Raw genomic sequence first — 19931 nt, 5'->3', positions numbered from 1 at the left:
CAAAGTACAACAGGTTATTGTATCTCCAGCAAAACAAACACAACTGTTTCTACAGTTGTCTCCGTTATGGGTGGCATCTATTTTAAGTGAATAGCCTTTCGCTGTAAAGATTAAAACAATAATGATTAACTGCTGTTATATTTAGGTGATCCACAGCAGAACAGAGTTCCTCTTCTTCTGTCACGTATTTTCATGTAAAAAAAAAAAAAAAAAAGCCTAGCAGTGAAAGAACTTCTCACCAGCAGATCCAGTCCACACATTCATTGTCACTTGTTTATTTTATTTAAGAAATTATATTAATATTATTACGGTGTTTATTAAATTAGGACCTTTCAAAATCTGAACCCTCCTCTAAACACATATATACAAATTTCACAGTGAATACGGTACATTTGGTTATAATATGAAAGGAAATGTCTCAAAAAAATCTGTTAATAATCACATTCTCAAATTACAGTGAATTACAATTACAGTAAAGGTTACTGAGATTAAGGCAGATATTCAAAGGAAAAAGAAAACGTCAGGGCAGTAAAATCCACATCCATCAACAGCGAAATAACGTAACATCATCATCATAGGTTCATTTCCCTTTGAGATAAACAGATATCAGAGTAGATATCAATCCAATAGTATGTTTTTCCCTTTTAGGAGTGCACCCTACCCATGAGCCACAGTAAACATCGATCTAATGGTTTCAGGGAGTGCAAAAAGTCTGGGAACTGGAGTTTCCCCACCAGTTCCTCATTCCTTCAAATATATACCAGAGAGATTCTACATCTGAATGAACCTTCAGGGTAAATGGTAGAAAATGACCTCTCAGCCCAAAGAAGCATAACCACTAAAAAAAAAGTTGCATGCGGGCAGGAATGTCAGGATGATAGGGCGAAGGACAGGAGGCGAGAAATGGGTCGACGTCGACGGCAGGAGGTCTAATCAGTCCTGCCTCTGAGGCACGCAGCCTTCCATCTCCAACACTTCGGGCCATCCCTCGAATTTGTTGGAATCTGCATTGTTCTTTATATGCTGGGGGATACAATAACAAGACAGTTACAAAACAGTTCCTGAAACCAGAATCCATGTCTTTGTAATACAAGTGAACGTCGGGTGTGGTGACCACAAGACACGGTGCATTGCATTTGGTTACCTTATGAAAGGAAAGGTCTCCAAAGACAAAATCAGAAATTAGTAAAATCCACATCCATCAACAACAGTGAAATAATGTGACAATATCGTAGCTAAAACCACTGTCCTTTGAGATAGAAAGATATTAGAGTAGATATAAATACAATAATAGTGTGTTTTTTTTCCCTTTTATGTCAAAGTGAACATCTTATAGTATCATAGAGTACAAGAAACTAGAGTTTCTCCTCCAGTAGTTTTCAGTCTGTGGTCAGCAGAACAAATATGGTTGAGGTGTAAAAGCTTCATATCTGACAGAGTACACCAGTCCTGTAAAGGCTTAGCTACCAAAAAAACCCAAACAAAAAACAAATACAGGACAAAAGGCGTGTTCTTCTAAGCACTTACGAAACCTGGCTGACCACATCACTGCCTCTTATCTACTAGTGAAGTAAACATATGTCTCGTTCAGCTTAAGCTGAATGGTTGTTGTGAGGAACAAACGTTTGTGCGACAGTTGTTTTTCAAAGGCTCTTCACGAATTTTATAAAATATTCAATTATTTTTGATAAACCCCCTCCCCCAAAGAAAGACAAAAAGATTTTGTGCCTCCACCTTTTGCCGAAAATGCACTTTGATGTGTGTGTGTGTGTGTGTGTGTGTGCGTGCGTGCGTGTACCTGCTCAGTAAAAAAAAATAAAAGAAATAAACCCCATTCTAATAGTCAGTGTTAATGACCACTACCACCTACTACAGTTTAGCAGATGTGCAATTACATTTTATTCTAGTGCAAAAAAGTTACATTTTATTCTACCGCATTTAAACATTTTCACTGTGCTGGTCCCCCGGACTCATGTGTGCTCTCCTGGGATTTCACCGTCCCCCACTATCTGAGAATCACTGATTTAACTAGGGCGTCACGGTGAAGCAGTGGGTAGCGCTGTCGCCTCACAGCTAGAAGGTTCACATCAGACTAAATCCTTTTGCCATGTCCACAATCCTGAAGTCAAATTAGAACATCTTCCATATCGTGGCTGGCACAGAAAATGAAATGCATCATGTCTTTTTAAGTTTGTATTAAATATGAATGCTAAACTGTTCAAAATTTCAGCTGATAGGGCCAACCATTAACCTAAAAAAGCTTTAGGCCTTTTGATTGCTTATTTTTTTAAAAATCACCCTGTTTTTTGTAAAAATCGCACCCTGCATAGAACTGTTATTTTCATGTTTCAAAGCAAACTCTGAACAAACCCAGAATCTAAACATATTTCCAGAAAAAAAGGAATCAGCTGATGACACTGCAAGTGGCATACCATTTCCTACATAAACCTTTTCAACTGAGCTTTGTGGATTTGTTACCTGCTCAAACGGACTCTTCGTTTTGATGCCTTTCCCTCCTACAAAGATCCAGTTATCCCTGAAGCCCAGCGTGGTGATCGCCGTGCTGCCAAGCTCAGCGATGAGATTCCTGGCTTCATCAGTGAGTCTATGGAACAAAGAACATGGATATTATCTTTTGGGTACATCAGTTCACAGACGCATCAGAGACAAAGATAACAGAGACAACACCGCTTCAATTGTATTAGGCATCAGCAAGTGAGGGAATATTTTGAACAGAAGCTCTTACTTTGTGGAGCAATCGTCAAAGGAGGCCATCATGACCACTGTCCCATCCTCGATTTCCTTCAGAAACTTGATCAAGGTGGCCACATCTGCACAAAGTTAATCACAGTTAATGCATTTGTGCTTTCAATGACCAAACTAAAAAGGTACTAAAACAGACTCACCCCCCGCCCACATATCAAAAGCTTCTGTCTTGATAAGATTCCCTGTTTTCCCTGCGGGTGACAAGCAAAAAAAAATGTAAATGTACATGTAAAAGCACAACAAACTAAACAGGCATCAGATTCGAAACGTCTTCTTTCTTCTCAGCAATTCTAATTTTACAGGCCAGCAGGACTAAATTATTTATTCATTATTAATTGTGCACATTATAAAATTACAATAACATTACCATTAACCAGAACAATGTTGATTCCTCTTCCCACATTGTTCTTCACACTGCTCATCAGTCTGTAACAAAAAAAGAAGGCGGAGTCCCTCCTTTTTACAACATGTTGAGAACAGACATGACGTTAAAAAAAAAATCTTTACTTCACTCCGTTGTCTTTTTGTTGAACTCACATTGTGCATTTTGCACGTAGATGTAAACATAGTAGTAGTGACACCAATAGACACGGGTCCTACACATGAAACGCCTTTGCAGAGTGGTTTTACCAGTTTTAATTCCAAGGTCTGTTCACTTTGTAGAGCCACCGTAATAACCTCTGCAGACAATACTGCCCTAGGTAAATATTTGGCGAATGAATGAACTGCATTAATGTAGCACCAAGATACCACACGTTGTCCATGTACAGTGTTATAAGAAGAACTTAATCAATGCGGTAAGTCAACAGATTTATGTTTGGTGCAGTGGCAGTTCCTGGACCATAATCCCTTCTCTACCATTATCAAACATCATGAAAGGATTTCCTTTAGCAAGTGTTGATATAAGCACCAGTTTTAGTGTGTTGTTTGCCATTTACTGACTGCATAGGCATTGTTTCTGCAGTCTTCTTCTGCTTTCGATCAATGAATCATTGCCTCCATAAAGTATTTAAAAAGATGTATTTATTAGCAGATTTTCAAATTCTAAACATATAAGGCTGATTAGAAGAAGGGTGACATTTATTACTTGATTATCACATATTTTAAAAGACAAGGAATCATATACAACGGACGGTTAATGTTGAAAAGCTCAGGGTACAAGTATTTATTGGCTTCATAAGTTGGATGATTCCATTAAAAAAGATGGAGATGCTAAGCTGAGTTTAGAATATTCACTGCAATTACTGTCAGTAAACTGTACTTCACTCACGGCTAATATTTTGACTGGATACCAGGCAAGAAGCAACTGAAGGAGTAAGAAGAGTTGGATGTTCTCCTTGAGTTTTTTCTTTCAATGACCACATGTTGGTGGAGTAACACTCGGTGACCAAAACCAGCACAATTCCTTCCAACACTCGTCATGCTGGTTGTACTGGTTCCCGTCAACTAATATTAGGCCATCTGCAGAGATATTTAGTAGAATAGCTGTAAAATGCGTCACTTCACTGCAAGAACAGAAAACACCACAAATATTTGATCCTAAAAATACCTGTCATCCTGTTAAGCTAAGTCTTTTTTTTCTCCTTTTTCTAAATTGTTTTGCAAAATTCTACAGGAAGGAAATACTTTTCTTCAGTATTTCACATTGTGGTCGTTATATTGTAGTTTGCAACATAACTGCATAACCGTGAGAGTTAAGATCTGTTATCTGAGACATTGTGTAATAATCTCTTCTGCACTCTCCCCGTGTCTGCCTGGGTTCTCTCCGGGTTCTCCGGCTTCCTACCACCTCCAAAAACATGTGCTTCAGGTTGATTGCCCATAGGAGTGAGTGTGTGTGTGCGCGTTTGTATGTCTTTGTATGTGGCACTGGCGTCGTGCCCGGAGTGTCCCCCACCTCACACCCTATGCCAGCTGGGATAGGCTCCAGCTCCCCGTGACGCGCTATGGCGGATACAGCGGCGGTACATGAAAATGAATGAATGAATGAATAATCACTGTTAAACTGGTAAAACATCCAAACGACTCTTGTGATACACATTTCCTGTAAAGTCATGTTTAACCAGCCACCATCGGAATACCATCATCATTATTTACTCAGCCTTTCATGAGCTATTTAAGTATACACTCCAGGGGTATTTAACATTTAAAGATGCCTTGAGCAGCATTGTGTGCCACTCACCGATATACTTTGATAACTACCGAATCAAAGGGATACACTAATGTAAACAGGAAGATTAGTCACGTTTGGATTTCTGCCAGGAAATAAAAATATAATTAAACAGATTTTTCTACCCATGTTGCACGCTGTACTTCTCAACCACCCTGCCGACCCTCAGAAAGGTTGAGCTTCACTACTTTATTGTGCCTTGTACGACTTTATATGTTTAAATCAGTGACAACAGCACACTTGATAACAAAGGTAAAGACTGACTGCTTTTTATGATTGGCTGTTGTTTGCTACATGCTGAGACCATACAACAGACCATAAAGTTTATAGCTCGAGGTCCATGACACTGGAATCAAATTACTTTTTCTTTTCTTTTCCTGCTATTTATGCTGTGAACTGAAGATGTATCGCACAGAATTCTTCATTTCTCTAGTAACTTTTTAAATGAAGAGGACTGATTCACATCTGACAAACACTAACAAACTGCCACATCAGTAAGACGTGTTAGATAAGCTCCTTTGTTACTAGCAGCAAAAAAATTGTAGCGTAACATGTTTCAGTTCTGTTGCCTCGAGCTTACTTGGCATTGCAAGTCCTGCAATACGACTTATGTGCAGTTCTGCAATGGCAGTCTTATAAACTATTTTTAATTGCTGAAGACATCTCAGTCCCAGAAGGCAGCAGCAGTGTAAAACTGACTTCTAATTCAAATATTGTCCTACATCAGCAGTATAAAACTGACTTCTAATTCAAATATTGTCCTGCATTTACAAGTACAAACAAGGATTACTGGTGCTTGCTGTTAAAGGTTTGTCTAGTTTGTGTGTGCAGAATTCACATACTTTTAATGCTAAATCATCTAAAAATAACTGTGCTCCACTTACAGTTTGTCCTCCAAGCAGATTCTGGGCCCCACCACTGTGGCCGCCCCACTCACAATCTTGAAAGCGAAGTGTCGAGATGGACATGACTTTGACAGCCCGCACTTGTACCTGGTAGGCTTTGTGTCTGTGAATAAAATATTTCATTTCAATAGCAGCTGGCACCTGGAGATATCAGATATGAAGTACAAAAGCTTGTAGAGACAATCATGCACACAAAGAACAAAGACACCTTCATTGGAATATTTACATGCAAAGCGGTAGGCAAAGCAAATATCAGAAACTAGATAGTGCCTTCCTTTGACTCGAACACACTGGAAGATCATGCAAATCCTCTGCACTACATGACACAGGTTTGGTATCCCCGTGATAAAGCTTTAAAGAGAAAGAACACCAAAATACTACAAATGAAATACTGCAGCGTACTTACAGGTTTCATGGCCTTGTCCAGATCTGGCTGACAAGTAAAAAGAAGAAAAAAAAGTTAACTTAATGATGTCCATTCAAATGCAATCAAATAAAAAGGTTTCATGTTACAGATACTCTCTTCTGGGTTTTGAGGTGATTTGTTAGTGTGTCAGAGAAATACAACACGTATATTTTAATTTTGATGCTACCCACACAAGAAACTGCCCACTTTGAAATCCGTGTTTATCTCCAGCAGGTGGAATGCCAGAAAACCAGCAAGAAGCAAGGAAGAGATGAGCGCTGCTAACTTCAGTATTCCTGGATGGATAGGTTTGAGAGATCATCACCATTTTACTCATTTATGATGTTTCTCGATTGTGTTTAAAAAGTGAATACTTACCGCTGGCTCTGACCATTATTGTGAGCACTTGGCTTCTTAATCCACAGCTGCAACCTGTGATAGCACAAATAGAGGGTGGGTCCGTTATGGCCATAGGGGGTGACCTCTCAGCGATGACGATATGTTGGCTACTACTAGTGAGCACGCTAAATATTATTTTACTTTAACGCAGGTTGAGCTTTCAAGAATTACTATTTAAAAGTTTATAGTTCGCTGTAAAGTAATTACCAAGCGCCAGCAGTTTCATTTCACTCAAAGTAGCGTGGAAGCTACATTTTTATTTGCTAGCTAGCATCCACCTTAATTCGACTGCCGTTTAACTTCCTCGTCTTTACTGATGTTTTGATGACTGGCACCGAAAGTACTTCGGAGAAATTGTTTGTACTAACTTCTTTTTTAAAGTAAAATGGTTTAAAGGATAAAAGTTAACACTTTACTCACCTGGCCAATCGCCCCGGTAACCACCAATTCCGGTTTGGTGGAGAAACCCGAAAGGAGTGATTCGTGTACTACTGACAGCTGGACGCCCCTGCGGGACAGGAGAAAGTAAGATGCTCCACTCTCTAAAAAATATCGGAGACGAACATTGCTGATCGTGGCTAGAGAAATACACGTCATGCGTTCATAAGATACCTTGCGAAAAGGCTATAAAATGGCAAAGAACTGTTAATTGCGCCTTTTAGAAATATTTTAATTTACGTAATAACAGTAAAAATCGCATAAAAAATATTCCAAATATCAGAATTTTAATGCTCCAATTGTGAATTAAAGGAGAATTATTCAGAATCCTTTATTAATCCCCTGAAAGGGAAAATGAATGAATATATATCTATATATATATATAATGTAATTTTGATATACCGTAATATGTTATATTACAATGTTTCAATTTCTCAGCTTCAAAGTGAGATATTCTAGTCTTGCCAAATTGAACAATATGCTTAGCTTATTTTATCACATTTGACAACACTTCGTACTCGAAATGTTGATTTAGTTCAGAGTGGGACATGATGTTTTTTGTAATTTATCTTTGCTTTCCTAATGTGGGCTTCCTCGTTTTTCTTCTTCTCTTATTGTCTTCGAAACAAAAGTGAGACGTCACAGCGCCGCCATTGTCCTCTGATCAACAGTGGGATTTAGAAGATTATAAACACGGCACGGCACATTTCCTAGTATAACACACACAGTGTAAACGCACAAAAAGATACTTTTTTAATACACATGGTTTGTTTTGTCGTATTTCCACACTTTACATGAATTCAAAAGGTGGTGTAAAGCAGAATTAAAAAAACATACTGTACAAATAAAATAATAAGCAAAGTCATGAAATGAAGTAAGATTAATAAATTAAGAAAATTTCATAGTTGTCATTGAAATTCTCAGGAGTTGCCATGGAGATGTCGTGAAAATGTAAGGGAAAAGTCCAACAAATTGCCACCGGTGCTGTCTTTCAGGGCAGCAGCTTTCAATCACGAGTGTCGATTACATCCATTAAAATATATCTGGAAATTCATCATCCAATAAGATCCTGTCAAAAAAAATAATATATAAATCACAGGTTTTTACCTGTTTTTAACATATATTCAATGCAAATAGAAATCGGTATATAAATAAATCATGTCACATCATCTGAGTCGTGCTGGCACACCGTGCCGTTGGTGCTGGTGGTGCTTTCAAGATCAGCTGCAAGGCCATTTTCATTATCCTGAATCTGGAGGTTTGAGAAACGATAAGCTGGTGTCCTGTAGATGGTGACATTAAACCACAGTAGTCAGCTGATGTTGTGTGTGTGATGGCGTGTTCATGCTGCACAGACGGTCACTGGCTTCACCTGTGTCTGTAAACCACCCTCCTGACGGCAATGAGGGCAGAAATCACAACTACCAGGACCACGACTCCTGCTCCTGCACACACTAGGATCAACACCAGCCTCTCTCTCTGAAAAAATACATAGATTGCTATTGTGTCTCTAAAATGTAAGTCTCAGCATTTTATTTGTGCGATTAATGCTCACTGGAGTGTCAAAGTGCGTGGCTGGAGATGAGGATCTGCCTGGTGGACCAGGACTGGGTTTAACACCACAGGGTCTGACAATTGTCTGCACATGGAGTTGAGGATTAAATCCCCCCTCACACTTATTGCTTGGGACTTTTCGGTACCTGAAAGTATATTCAAAATTGTCCAAGTGTGCACACAAGTTGTGTGTCATCTTTTTTTTTTTTAAAAGTGATGATTATTACCCTGCAGAGAGAGGTTCATCGTCCTCTCCGTCATGGCAGATCTCTGAGGTTTTGTTGGCAGCACTGGATTGTCGTACACAGTTTGAGGTGTTCACATCACGATCATAACCAAAGTCACTGTTGAAAAAAGAAAAGTAAGGGCTTTGTCAAACAATATTCTACATTCTGTCCAAAGCACACTTTGCTTTTAGAGACCAGGTTGTGTAATCTGGGATCTGAACTGATGTACCATAGGTAATCCTTTCTGGTGCACATGCAGGGGGTTTGCTTCTTGCTCATAACAAACCCTCGACCATTCCTGCACACAGATTGTTTCTTCAGCCTTCGATAAATCTCCTTGATACCCAAAACACATCCGCTTATTTCCAACTCTCCTTCCGTGTAACTGGAATGAGCTAACCATTCTTCATAGTCCTGGTCAGCACCTGAGGAATCGGAGGACCACAAAAAAAACACAATACAGTACAGAAAATCAAGCACAGCAGTGAAGAAAAAAATGTGACTTATGGGATCGGCGTTTGGCTTCCTGTCTTATGGTGAAGTCAGTGCCTCAGTTTGTTAAATGTAATTGAATTGAAATGGTATTATAGCACCTGGACTCACACTCTCTCGTAATGAGGCTCTGGAAATCTATGGTGACAGCCACCCACATGGGCTGGGCGTCTTCCTCAGGCCGGAATCCCCAAACGCTGACGTTCATGGCCTTTGTTCCCGGCTCAGATGCCAGGCCTGCAAAGAAGAAGGGCTGCTCGGTGAAGTTGTAGGACTTCCAGCACTGACCCTCATCTGTAGAGAACCTTGTGATAAAAAAGGAAGGCAGGCGTGTGTTAAAACATGGCTCAATTTACAGTTAAAGCACTTTAAAATATAAGTAATACAATACATCCGCTCATTACTTGATAGTCTTGACTTGTCCTTCACGGTGGGCCTCCACAGCCACAATTAGACCCCCAGAGTCCAGTATGCTGTAATGGTGGGGACCCCTGAGGGTCCCTCTCCAGTTATAACCCCCATCTGAGGAAACAAACACGTCAGGGTGCTGTGACGATGACAGCGAATCGCCTACGGTACCTGAAGAAGAGACAAGATAACCCAAACACAATATTCAAGACAAGTTAAATCAATTCACGATAAGTTAACTGTTTTGGAAAAATTACTCCAATTTGCAGTTTTGGTATTCGTTATTCTGTGTATTAAACGTTCTCATCATGCGTTAGTTACCATGAGCAATAACCAGACCAACAGCAGTGGGTTCAGACAAAGCCAGCATGGGAACGATGCGGTTGTTGCGGCTGTGTTCTCCATGAATATGAAGGTTGCACTGATAAAACACAGAAACATTTCGCTCTTCATGTGTAGAATTTAACCTTAATGTACCGACTGGGATTATTGTGCTACATATGACATACATTCTGTACTTGATCTCCACACTCCACATTTTCGGGTTTGTTGAGTTGCTTCCATGTCCCTCCTCTGTTGAAGGAAATGACAGATCTTATACGTCCATCTGGAAGAAAAAATATTGAAGCAGTATTTTGAAAAAGAAAATTAGTAGAAGTATTATTTTGGACACATAATTGAACTAAAAGCACCTGTAACAGTTGAAAATACTTCAATCAAGTGCAACAGCTACCCATACTTATGTTTAAATGTATAGAATATATTCATATCTGTGTATTATATACATAGAGGTTAGTTGTGGACCTCACCGTCGTCCAGTTTGTTGGTGAGGTAGACTCCTCTCAGTGAGGTGATGTTGGTGAAATCACTCTTCCTCTGCCCATCAAACAGGTGACGCTCCAGAGATTTAGAGAACAAGATACCGCGATCATCAGAAGTATACATGGTCCCGAAGAAGGTGTCTGCAGTGAGAGAGAGGGCAGCATGAAGTTCCGGATAGACTAAACCTACCAGATCTAATGCAGAGGGTCAGCTGGCCAGCGGTTTCTGCTGTTATTTAATGGAAATATAATGTCAGAGATGTGTAATATGAAGCTAGATGTTTAATTCCAGTTAGGCACTTCATTGTTAAACCAACCAATCACTACAAAGATTTATGAGGACTGGGATGAGATCAGTGTTGAGATCATTTGTCTCGCAAACCATCCATCAAACCGAGCTGACAGCTAAAGCCATGAAGGACAAGCTCAGCCGAGGGGGGCGATGGACCTGGTTTTCCATGTGTGTGCACTTGTGTCACACCCTGATCCCAAGATGTGTTTGTCAGCTCGTCAACTGTAAACTCCCTCCCCTCCCTCCGGCCGGCAAAAGATAAAGCCCCCCTGCCCCGTATCTCCCCTATTTATCTCTGCTATTCAAAAGTCCCATCAGCTAATCTGTGCATTAACTGGAAAAGCACTTGGCAGAGAAAAGAAAAATAATGTGGAACAGAAACAGATGTGAATGAGAGGGACTTAGTGACAGGGGGTGGGGGCAAAGGAAAGAAAGGAACAAAGGGGAGGCAGTTGGACTTGCATACTCAAGCACACACTCAGTATGATGGAATGATTTGTCAGCAAAGAGAACTTGTGAAACCAGTTGAGCGGTGAGCTTTTCCATTACATCAAAAGGGGCTGAGAGAGCTCTATATGTTTTTTTTTTGTTTTGTTTTTTACATTTTTATGCCTGTTACCTCCTGGATTGTCCACATGCATGAAGAGCATGTCCTCGTCTCCATCCAGGATGGAGTAGAACTGCAAACGCAAGTCGAAAGAGAGAGAGAAAGAGAGTGACAGAAAGAGAGAGAGAGAGAGAAAGAGAGAGCGTGGGGTGAGAAAAACTGGCATTGCAAATAAAAAAAAAGCCCTTTATGATGACTTATTTAATCTTTGCCACAAAACTCGCCTAATCACCGTGAGAGAGAGACAAAGAGAGCGTATGTTTGGGCTGTCAACAAGATGTAGTGGGTGTGTAAATGTGTGTGTGTGTGTGTGTGTGTGTGTGTGTGTGTGTGTGTGTGTGTGTGTGTGTGTTTGTGTGTGTGTGTGTGTGTGTGTGTGTGTGTGTGTGTTGCGCCAGAAAATATGTGTGTTCAGTTGGTGTTGAAAAAGGAAATGGTGCCATTGATGATTTTACTTAAAGCGACCTTGATAGTGTTCATACAGCAAACAGCCTGTTTGACCAGCGGAGCGCTGGATGGACAAGTTTAACGCTTTCAGACTTCAGGTCGGACTCAAAGAAATTTATGACAAAGAAGATAGATTTATTGACATGCATACGGTTCCTTTAGAAGGACAGGATACCATTTGCTACTGGTGCGACTACGCAGCCTGTAAATGGTAGAACATAACATTAGTGTCAAAATTTTTTATAAAGTGCATTTATTTTTAAGAAAAGAATAATTGCAAAAGGAAAAGGAGTCAAAGATGATCAGAAATGCAATGTAATGCTAACTATTAATTTAATATGTTAATAATAAACTATCAAATTATGGAGAATGATTTTGAAACATTAAAAGAATTGAATCAAAGAAAAATATATTTGACATAACAACTAATAAAACTGAAAGAATTTTATCTGTTTCTTTATGATCTCATCGTATGAGTCGCAGTACCGTGTTTCTGTCTTCCCAACACATACCAACCAAATTGTAACTAGAACTCAAATGTAATCAAAATGTGCCCCAAAATGTAATCAACTCTTCCTTCACCAGCATAAAATCTCACTAAAATCCAATGACTAATATATAATCTGAAAATATCAAAGAAAAAAAAATCAGAACACAGTTGTAATACACAAGTTGTTTTAATTGTATTCACCTGCTCAGTGGAGGCAGAAGGCAGGAGCGCCTGGCTGAAGGTGTCTCCTTGGTCTGATGAGAAATACATGACACGAGGGGACCTCTGGGAGCAAAGAGAAGCACAGGTTTGATAAGAGTCCAGACTACACAGCAGTTGGTGTTACAGTGTGTAAATGTAAAAAGGGATGTGTGTGAAGACGAGGCTTTGTGTTGTTTCTACTTACTGAGTCTTCCATCACAGAAAAGAACAAGAATGCTCCTATGTAGCCAAAGCTGTAGATGTCGTCGTGGATGGTGGTGAAGGTCTTTCCCAGATCGTTTGTCCTCTTCAGCACCAGATTCCCCCTCTCCTCTGCCTCGACTATGGCAACAAAGATGAGTCATCATGTGATGAGTTTATGAATGGTGATGTGTTTTTAAATCCTTGAAGGCAACTTTATGATTTGAGGTGAATAGAACTGACTTGAGTATTTATTTTCATCTCATCCTGATCTTTTCTCTTGTCTTTTTTAAGGTATTTCATATTGTGTCAAATAACAAAAACTTAAAATTGTGGTTATAATTGTGCTTGCATTGCTGTAGTGAGGCTTTAGAGCAAAAAATTATTTTCTTTGACAGTTCAATCACGTTTTACATTACAAATCAATCTGATGCAAACTTTTTAGATCAAATTAAATATGATTTTACTTAAATGTCAGTTTTATCTCTCTCCTTTAGATTTTTACATACAATAACGCAACAAAAAACAAATGAAACAATTACATGTGATTTGCAGGGTTGTGTTTACATGAAACAATGAGTGCCAGCTTGCTACCTGAGTCTACTCGACTGTAGCTGAAGAACAAATTGATTCCAGCCCCCCTGGATAGAAAGACAAAGTGTAAACACCACAAAAAACAAATATGTTACATGGTGGCTTTTCAATTTCATCAATACATTTAATATGGTCCATCTAACATGAGTCCTTTTAGTCATACTGGGCTTTTTCATGTGGTTTTGTTTCCTGTTTATCCTCACCATGAGAAAGAATGCACTCCATCGTGAACTTTTGTCCACTTGGCACCAAAGTCCAGCGAGAGCCAAAGACCGCCCTGCCAGGTGGGAAAGAACAGAGTGCTGTTTACCTTTTCTTTAAGGTGTGTGCTTCATGTGTGCATGTGTGTGTGCATGTGTGTGTGGAGGTGGGGTGCCCACTTCATGTGTTTTACCCAGAATATTACACTCAGAAAGAGAGACCAACAAGACCCCAGGACTCAAAGTGAAAGAAAGAGGAGCAGTATTTTTTAACGTTCCTTAATGAAGCGATCAGCCGTGCGACTCACATCAATGCTGAGGGCCGCTAGGTAGTCAGGATTGAGGAAGTGGTACGTGATTGGCTGAGCCAAGTGGAAGGGCAACTGGATGAACCTGAAGGTTGCACCGGCATCTGTGGAGGTGAAGATGATCCCTCCTCGGTTGTCCACCACGGGTATGTCTGCTGTCAATATTACCTGTTGATTAAAATCGAACAAAGCCAATCTGACGTGAAAGTCGTCAGGGATGAAAATAAATACAATGTCTCTGCACTTTCAACAGAAAATAGGCTTTTTTTGAAAAATATTTTATTAATTTACTACGTAAAATTAGAAAATAGCTTTTCACATTTTCTCACAGGAATATGGTCCTAAAAATAATCTGAAACATGAGATTAATTTTGTGCTTTAAAAGTTAGAATCAGTTCAAATCTAACTTACTTATTTAGTCTAACCTATTTATGCCAAAGTTCCTCGCCCTGTAAAATTGCTGGACAGACAAATGACGTTCTTTTTGGTAGAATTAGGACAGTTTATTCCTCAAATCCACTGCATTATTCTTTTTTCTTCTTGCAGCAAATCATAAATAAATAACAACTAGCTGCAAACATTAGGAGAAAGAGAAGAAATAGTTTCACATTCATGGATGTATCAGAAACTCATTAGCGACTCAACGCCGTGAAGCGAAGAGAAAATTTTTTTTTGAATCTTCACACTTTCTTGAAGCAACATCACACTCCTCCCCCTGTAGTAAGAACACACAACTCAGTTCCTGTGAACTCACAGAGCTCCCTGGTCCAACGCTGACCCCAAACTCTTCCCTGATGAAGGTGTGGTTGATCCGATGGGAAATATCACGGAAGGATTTTCCATAATCGGTACTGATGACAGAAAGTTTGTACTGTATGTTGCTGATGCTCATGTCCCCCCCATGTTGTAACACACCAGAAGCTGACTCACCTTCGATAAAGTCTTGAGGAGCCTCCTTCTAGGAAAGACTCTATTGGGGCGCTAAATGTTGAGAGTACCAAAACAACCTGGGAAAATTGGTTAAAAGTTTGAAATGATATCAATATAAAAAAACCCCACTGTTTGATAAGTTTCTCTCTGAAAGTGACATTTTGCCAATTTTTCCTCCATTAAAAGCAGGACTGCTGGGATACTCACTCCTGTACCGTCACCCACCCATGTGAGAATCACATAGGAACCGTCATCACCGTTAAACCCCGTCTAAGAGATACAAGTACAACAGAACAACACAAGTGTGACAGCAACACCCTTAGCTAAGAAACAATTATTACTATAAAACACATTCACACAATTAAAACCCTAACCCCGCTCCTACAAATAATTGATAGATTTATAAATACCATGATTGTTTTACCTGCATCATTGCTGAGGTTAAATGGCATAATTACTTCTTTTAAATTGCCATAAATTAATTTGTTTGCAGGATTATTTTACCTGTTAAATGATTACCTTACATATATTACATAATAATAATAATAATAATAATAAAACAGGTCAAACTTAAGTACTGGCCTTTTTCAACATTGTTTTGCACCAATGTTGTGATGGTCATTTCTTCTGCCTATATGCAACAGATGTAGAACAATGCCACAACACACACACACACACACACACACACACACACACACACACACACACACACACACACACACACACACACACACACACACACACACACACACACACACACATTTTACCTCATGCGTGTTATCATCCAGGACCTTATGCTCGGCCGGGGTGAGGGGGACCCGGCAGGAGGTGAAAGGAGGCCCGTAAGACGATCTGAGGGCCCCGCTGGCGTCCCTTCTGGGGCGGGAGCGGGCTTGACCCCGGCTCTCATCCTGCTGAGTACGTCGGAAACTCAACATCCTCCCCCGACCCTCACCTTCAGCACTCAGGAGAAGGACGCACAGAAAGACGCGCACCCCAGCGGGGACTGCAAACCTCCTCATCGTGTCTCAAGATGACCACTAAAGTAAGAGTGACCGGAGTGACTGTCAATACTGACTCTGTCATTAAGTTTCGCTGTGAGGAGAAGGGAGTGTGGGACGTGCTTGGACGGGTCATTAACATAAAAAGTGCTGTGTGAAGAGGTGCGCCGTCGGTCTGCAGGTGTTCTGCCCGCATCCAGGCGATCCGAGCCGCCGTGAGGGTTTACACTCCAAGTGTGTTTGAAGGAGGATTGCGCACAATGTGGCTGACGTGGTGTTGTGAAATAAAAGAAAATGAGATCCTTAGGAGGTCTAAAAATTGAGGGCAGCATAACACAGCGGGTTTGCTACAGTACTGTTCTGTATCCCGGGTTTTATTTGCAGTAGACGCAACTGAACGCAAGAGGACGTCATACGTTCAGCCGTAACACGTCAGGGCTGGTGCCTCCACGCACAACTTCAGTATAGTTAGAAGTATACTGTGTGATATATGAGATAAAACTGTAGATGGCATTGTGCAGTTTTAGTTTAATTCGAGGGTAAATATCACAGATTAGCAGATTTATTTTAGCAGATACTTAAAATGCGACCAGAACTGGGACAGTTTCATTTAATTGTGTATTTTTAAATTTCCAAGAATTGTCCATGAAGAAAAAAATATCTTGTGATTGACCCCATCCTGCGATCATGAAGAACTCATTGTGAGCAGTCTGGATCCAAATGATGATGGTGCCTCAGGTCATGTTTGCTGGGGGCACGAAGGGGCCTCATTGCTTCCCATGTTACGAGTTGGTGCTATGCTGCAGCAGGAAAGAAAAACACCAACGAGTTCAAGAAAGGAGATTTTTTCATATTGTGCTATTTACATACATAGAAAACATGACGCAAAGACATGCTTCAGTCAGGTCATGTGTCTGGCTATGGACGAAATGTTTGTATAACCAGAACAGTAAGAAATCCCAGAATTCACCAATGATGTCAGCAAGATAAGATGAATTCACATAACTACAAGAAGGTCTGAAAATAGAAACCAAGATGTAAATCAACTCGTCTTCAAAAGGCCCAGTACAGGACCTCATTTCTGCAGCGACTGAGCAATCACTGGTTGACATGAGGACCGTTGATCCGCCTTGTCCGTCCATCCCAGTCTGGGACAGCAGGATCCTAACGGTACTCCTCAAAGACCCGAAAGCAAATAGAGAAACTTTTTTAAAAATTGTGCTTGCAGATCAGCATTTAATTTGAAGTCTTGTTTTATTGGGGTACTTGACTGTTTTAAAATATTCCCCAGAGGAAAATAACTTTAAGAGATGTTCATTTACATATATTTTTAATTTTTTTTTCATTTAATTTCTACATCTACATGTATCATTGGGATTAAATTCCCGAAGTTCATAAATAATTGCCAAAACCATGAATATTGTTCTTGTAGCAAAAAATTTAATTTATTTAAAAAAAATACACAACTTAAAATGAACATATCAATGTGAAAAAATGCAAAACAGGAGTAATCTTTAGTGCAAATGATTGTTCAGTGATCGAGTTATATTTCTCCTCAGATTCCTATAGTTGCTAAACACAACCTAGTTGTGACAGCGTACACAGCAGAGAAAACAGATGAATCAGTTTGGTTCTGAGTGTAATGGAAACAGTTCAGTTGTGAAGCATCAGTGTTTGTCCAGCTGTTGTTATGGCAACCATCCATCCAGCTGTCATGTTGGAGAATCACAATGCAGGGATGCCGATGCATTTACAGACAGACGCTCCTCTGTGGCGGTCGCTTGAATCGTCCCGCCTCTGAGTCTTTGAGTGGTGATCCAGCCCCACGTCGTAGTGTCGATTCTGGGGGTACATCAGACCACCAAAGGAGTCCACTAACCCCACAAGGATGGCGAGGACGGTCAACGCTGTTCCGATAAAATACATCTTCAGCACGGCAGTCACCATGGCTCTTATGGTAAACGACAACTGGAAAAGAAAAAAGATTAACTTGAATAAAAATGACAACAGAACATGTAAATTTGCACGATAACGCGACGTGAAAATGCAACATTTTACACAAGCAATACTCCATTGCTCATTGTGATTGATAACAGCAGTAACCCTCCCCCCTGTGGACTGATACAACCCTTACATGACATCATTGTGTGAGATGGAGGGCCACCATTCAGTTAGAGCGGCTGGGTCACCGCCTCATCTGGCAGATATGGTGATAACTGGCTCCAGGCCATATTACACATCGTCTGGGATTAGAAATTCCAGATGGGCTTTTCTTCTGAAAAGTGTGTGGTCTGACTAAGACAGCTGAATGAAGGTGAACGAGAGGAGAGCTCCAAGGATGGGAATGAAAACCTGGACTACAACCAATATTGGACTGAACATGGGGGGTAGGGGTGAACAGGTAGAAACAAGATCTTGATGTACTTGAAGACTATTTGAAATATCTAATTTTAATGATTACCAAATCAAAATTGATTTTTTTTACCTAAACTATTTGCACTTTGACGCTTAGAGTTTATTTCTCTGGAAGTAAAAAAAAAAAAAAAAATCTATTTATGACTGTGACGCACAAATTCTTTTTTCTTGAAATGGATTTCAGATGTCCGGTACTTCATTAATATGACACTTTAAAAATTAGGAGCGACCAAAAAAAGGCCATCGTTGTTAAAAGAGACACCTCTCACAGCGCTCCATCCGAACATTTTCACGTTACTGTACAAAACCTGAAAAAACCAACGGAACCTGAAGGCAACACCAAACCTAGGGCGCACATGGCTTTGACAAACGCGAAAGAAATACGAAATCACTGCGACAATCACCTCACATTCGGGCTCGTCGTCCTTGTAAGCAGTTCTAAACCAAGGAAGGATGTGCAGTAGTTAGTTGTCGGTTTGAGATCTTACCAGCTGATCTTATTTGCGAGATCTCTCCGTGTTTCTCTCTCTCTTGGCGCCCGCGGAGACTGAAATGTGTTTTCAAGGATAAACCTCCGCAGAAATGAGCCGGTGCTTCTCTTTCATTCAGGCCTATGAGAACATCATCCTTCTACTTACACAACGGCACGTCTGTCTTTATCCGCGCTGTCAGAGATCTGCATCAACTGCTGCTGGTCATTACGCGTAATGGTGACGTCACGCTGCAAGTACTAGTAGCAGGCTGTTTCCTGTTTCTCCACTCAGACCGGAGGAGAGCTCAGGGATTTCCTTGGCTTGTTAAAACTTATTTACAGTCATGTTTGGATTCATTATCTGCCCTGTTAGAAATATGTGCTTCTTCTGTGCCCTCTTCTTTTTTTTTTTTTTTTTTACTAATGTGTATTGATCCTTCACAGGGAGGATTCAGGACTAGTTTGCTCTGACATAGTGAAAATGAACAAAGGTTATTACATTCATCCAGGGTTTATACCAGGGTAGTAGCTACAGCTGCCTTACTGTACCTTTAGGTATTTAGAACAGTTTTAGTGTTTAACAGGCAACAAAGACGAACAAGAATTAGATTATGGTTCTGATCATGGTTCACTTCTCTATTTTGGTTCTGGCAACAAGAGTGTGAGTATTTCAGGATGGAAGACAAAACATAAACTGTTGGGCAATAGATGTGACCTATGTTCTCACTGACTTGCAGTTTTTAGATTCTGGGATTAACTTTCATCGTCAACACACACAAACACACATACACAGACTAAGCAAATCCATCAATAGGCATTTTCCAACCTACTCCCAACTCCAGGTAGCTCCAATATGAACTTAGAGAGGCACTGCAATCTGCTGTCAGCGCGCACATGAGTCACTCGTCAGAGAGGAGATTCCAGACTTTCATCACGGAAAATTCCCCATCTAGATGAACAAGCAGAGAAAAATAATAGCGCTGTTCGTTTCCCCAGGTTGCTGTGGGTTCTCTCCCCTGGTTTGGACAAAATTTTTGGGGAATTTCCAGCTTTAGTTGCCCACTAGTACAGTTCACTGAAATGGTAATGGAGCACATGTCACACTAACTGGTGCATCAGACAGTTCTTGGCATGGTCTTCACTTTCAAGTCAGTGTTTCTTTAAACTATAACCAAGTTCAACATGCT

At 40.3% G+C, this 19931-nt stretch overlaps 2 protein-coding genes across 7 annotated transcripts; both read right to left on the bottom strand.

The window, feature by feature from the left end:
• Positions 1-246: 246 nt before the first annotated feature.
• fam3c (FAM3 metabolism regulating signaling molecule C) lies at positions 247-7153 on the bottom strand. Its single transcript, XM_068307431.1, has 10 exons — positions 7067-7153; positions 6626-6679; positions 6439-6543; positions 6248-6274; positions 5821-5944; positions 3134-3192; positions 2907-2957; positions 2747-2831; positions 2479-2605; positions 247-1023 (listed from the first exon to the last, which is right to left on the bottom strand). Exons 2-10 carry the CDS (start codon positions 6639-6641, stop codon positions 934-936), a joined length of 684 nt encoding a protein of 227 aa, XP_068163532.1. The 5' UTR covers positions 6642-6679; positions 7067-7153; the 3' UTR covers positions 247-933.
• A 685-nt stretch (positions 7154-7838) lies between these two features.
• On the bottom strand, positions 7839-15902 carry si:dkey-159a18.1 (sortilin). Of its 6 annotated transcripts, none has more exons than XM_068307014.1 (21): positions 15624-15902; positions 15064-15126; positions 14857-14933; positions 14681-14777; positions 13927-14094; positions 13622-13695; positions 13419-13465; positions 12829-12965; positions 12624-12707; positions 11498-11558; positions 10575-10727; positions 10275-10372; positions 10087-10186; positions 9762-9936; positions 9469-9662; positions 9095-9290; positions 8866-8982; positions 8640-8784; positions 8457-8563; positions 8250-8367; positions 7839-8153 (listed from the first exon to the last, which is right to left on the bottom strand). In XM_068307014.1, exons 1-21 carry the CDS (start codon positions 15876-15878, stop codon positions 8139-8141), a joined length of 2481 nt encoding a protein of 826 aa, XP_068163115.1. In that variant the 5' UTR covers positions 15879-15902; the 3' UTR covers positions 7839-8138. The 6 variants fall into 6 exon arrangements, with proteins under 6 accessions (XP_068163115.1, XP_068163116.1, XP_068163117.1 ...); XM_068307015.1 differs by having other exon boundaries at positions 8274-8367; XM_068307016.1 differs by having other exon boundaries at positions 9762-9879.
• Between the last annotated feature and the right edge of the window lie 4029 nt (positions 15903-19931).

This window comes from Antennarius striatus, chromosome 22 (genome assembly GCF_040054535.1).
Source record: "Antennarius striatus isolate MH-2024 chromosome 22, ASM4005453v1, whole genome shotgun sequence".
NCBI lineage: Eukaryota > Metazoa > Chordata > Actinopteri > Lophiiformes > Antennariidae > Antennarius > Antennarius striatus.
Note: the sequence above shows the minus strand (reverse complement) of the source record. Positions and strands in the feature narration are given on the sequence as shown.

Excerpts from the sequence above, each read along its gene's own strand:
- si:dkey-159a18.1 (XM_068307014.1), bottom strand. The coding sequence starts at position 15,878 with ATGAGGAGGTTTGCAGTCCCCGCTGGGGTGCGCGTCTTTCTGTGCGTC. Across the intron at positions 12,708-12,828 it reads TTTCTGTGATGGAAGACTCA|AGGTCCCCTCGTGTCATGTA; the intron begins GTAAGTAGAAAC and ends CTTTGCTCCCAG. Across the intron at positions 9,937-10,086 it reads TGGTCTGGTTATTGCTCATG|GTACCGTAGGCGATTCGCTG; the intron begins GTAACTAACGCA and ends TCTCTTCTTCAG.
- fam3c (XM_068307431.1), bottom strand. Across the intron at positions 6,275-6,438 it reads CAAAGTGGGCAGTTTCTTGT|CCAGATCTGGACAAGGCCAT; the intron begins GTGGGTAGCATC and ends TTTACTTGTCAG. Across the intron at positions 2,832-2,906 it reads TTTTGATATGTGGGCGGGGG|ATGTGGCCACCTTGATCAAG; the intron begins GTGAGTCTGTTT and ends AACTTTGTGCAG.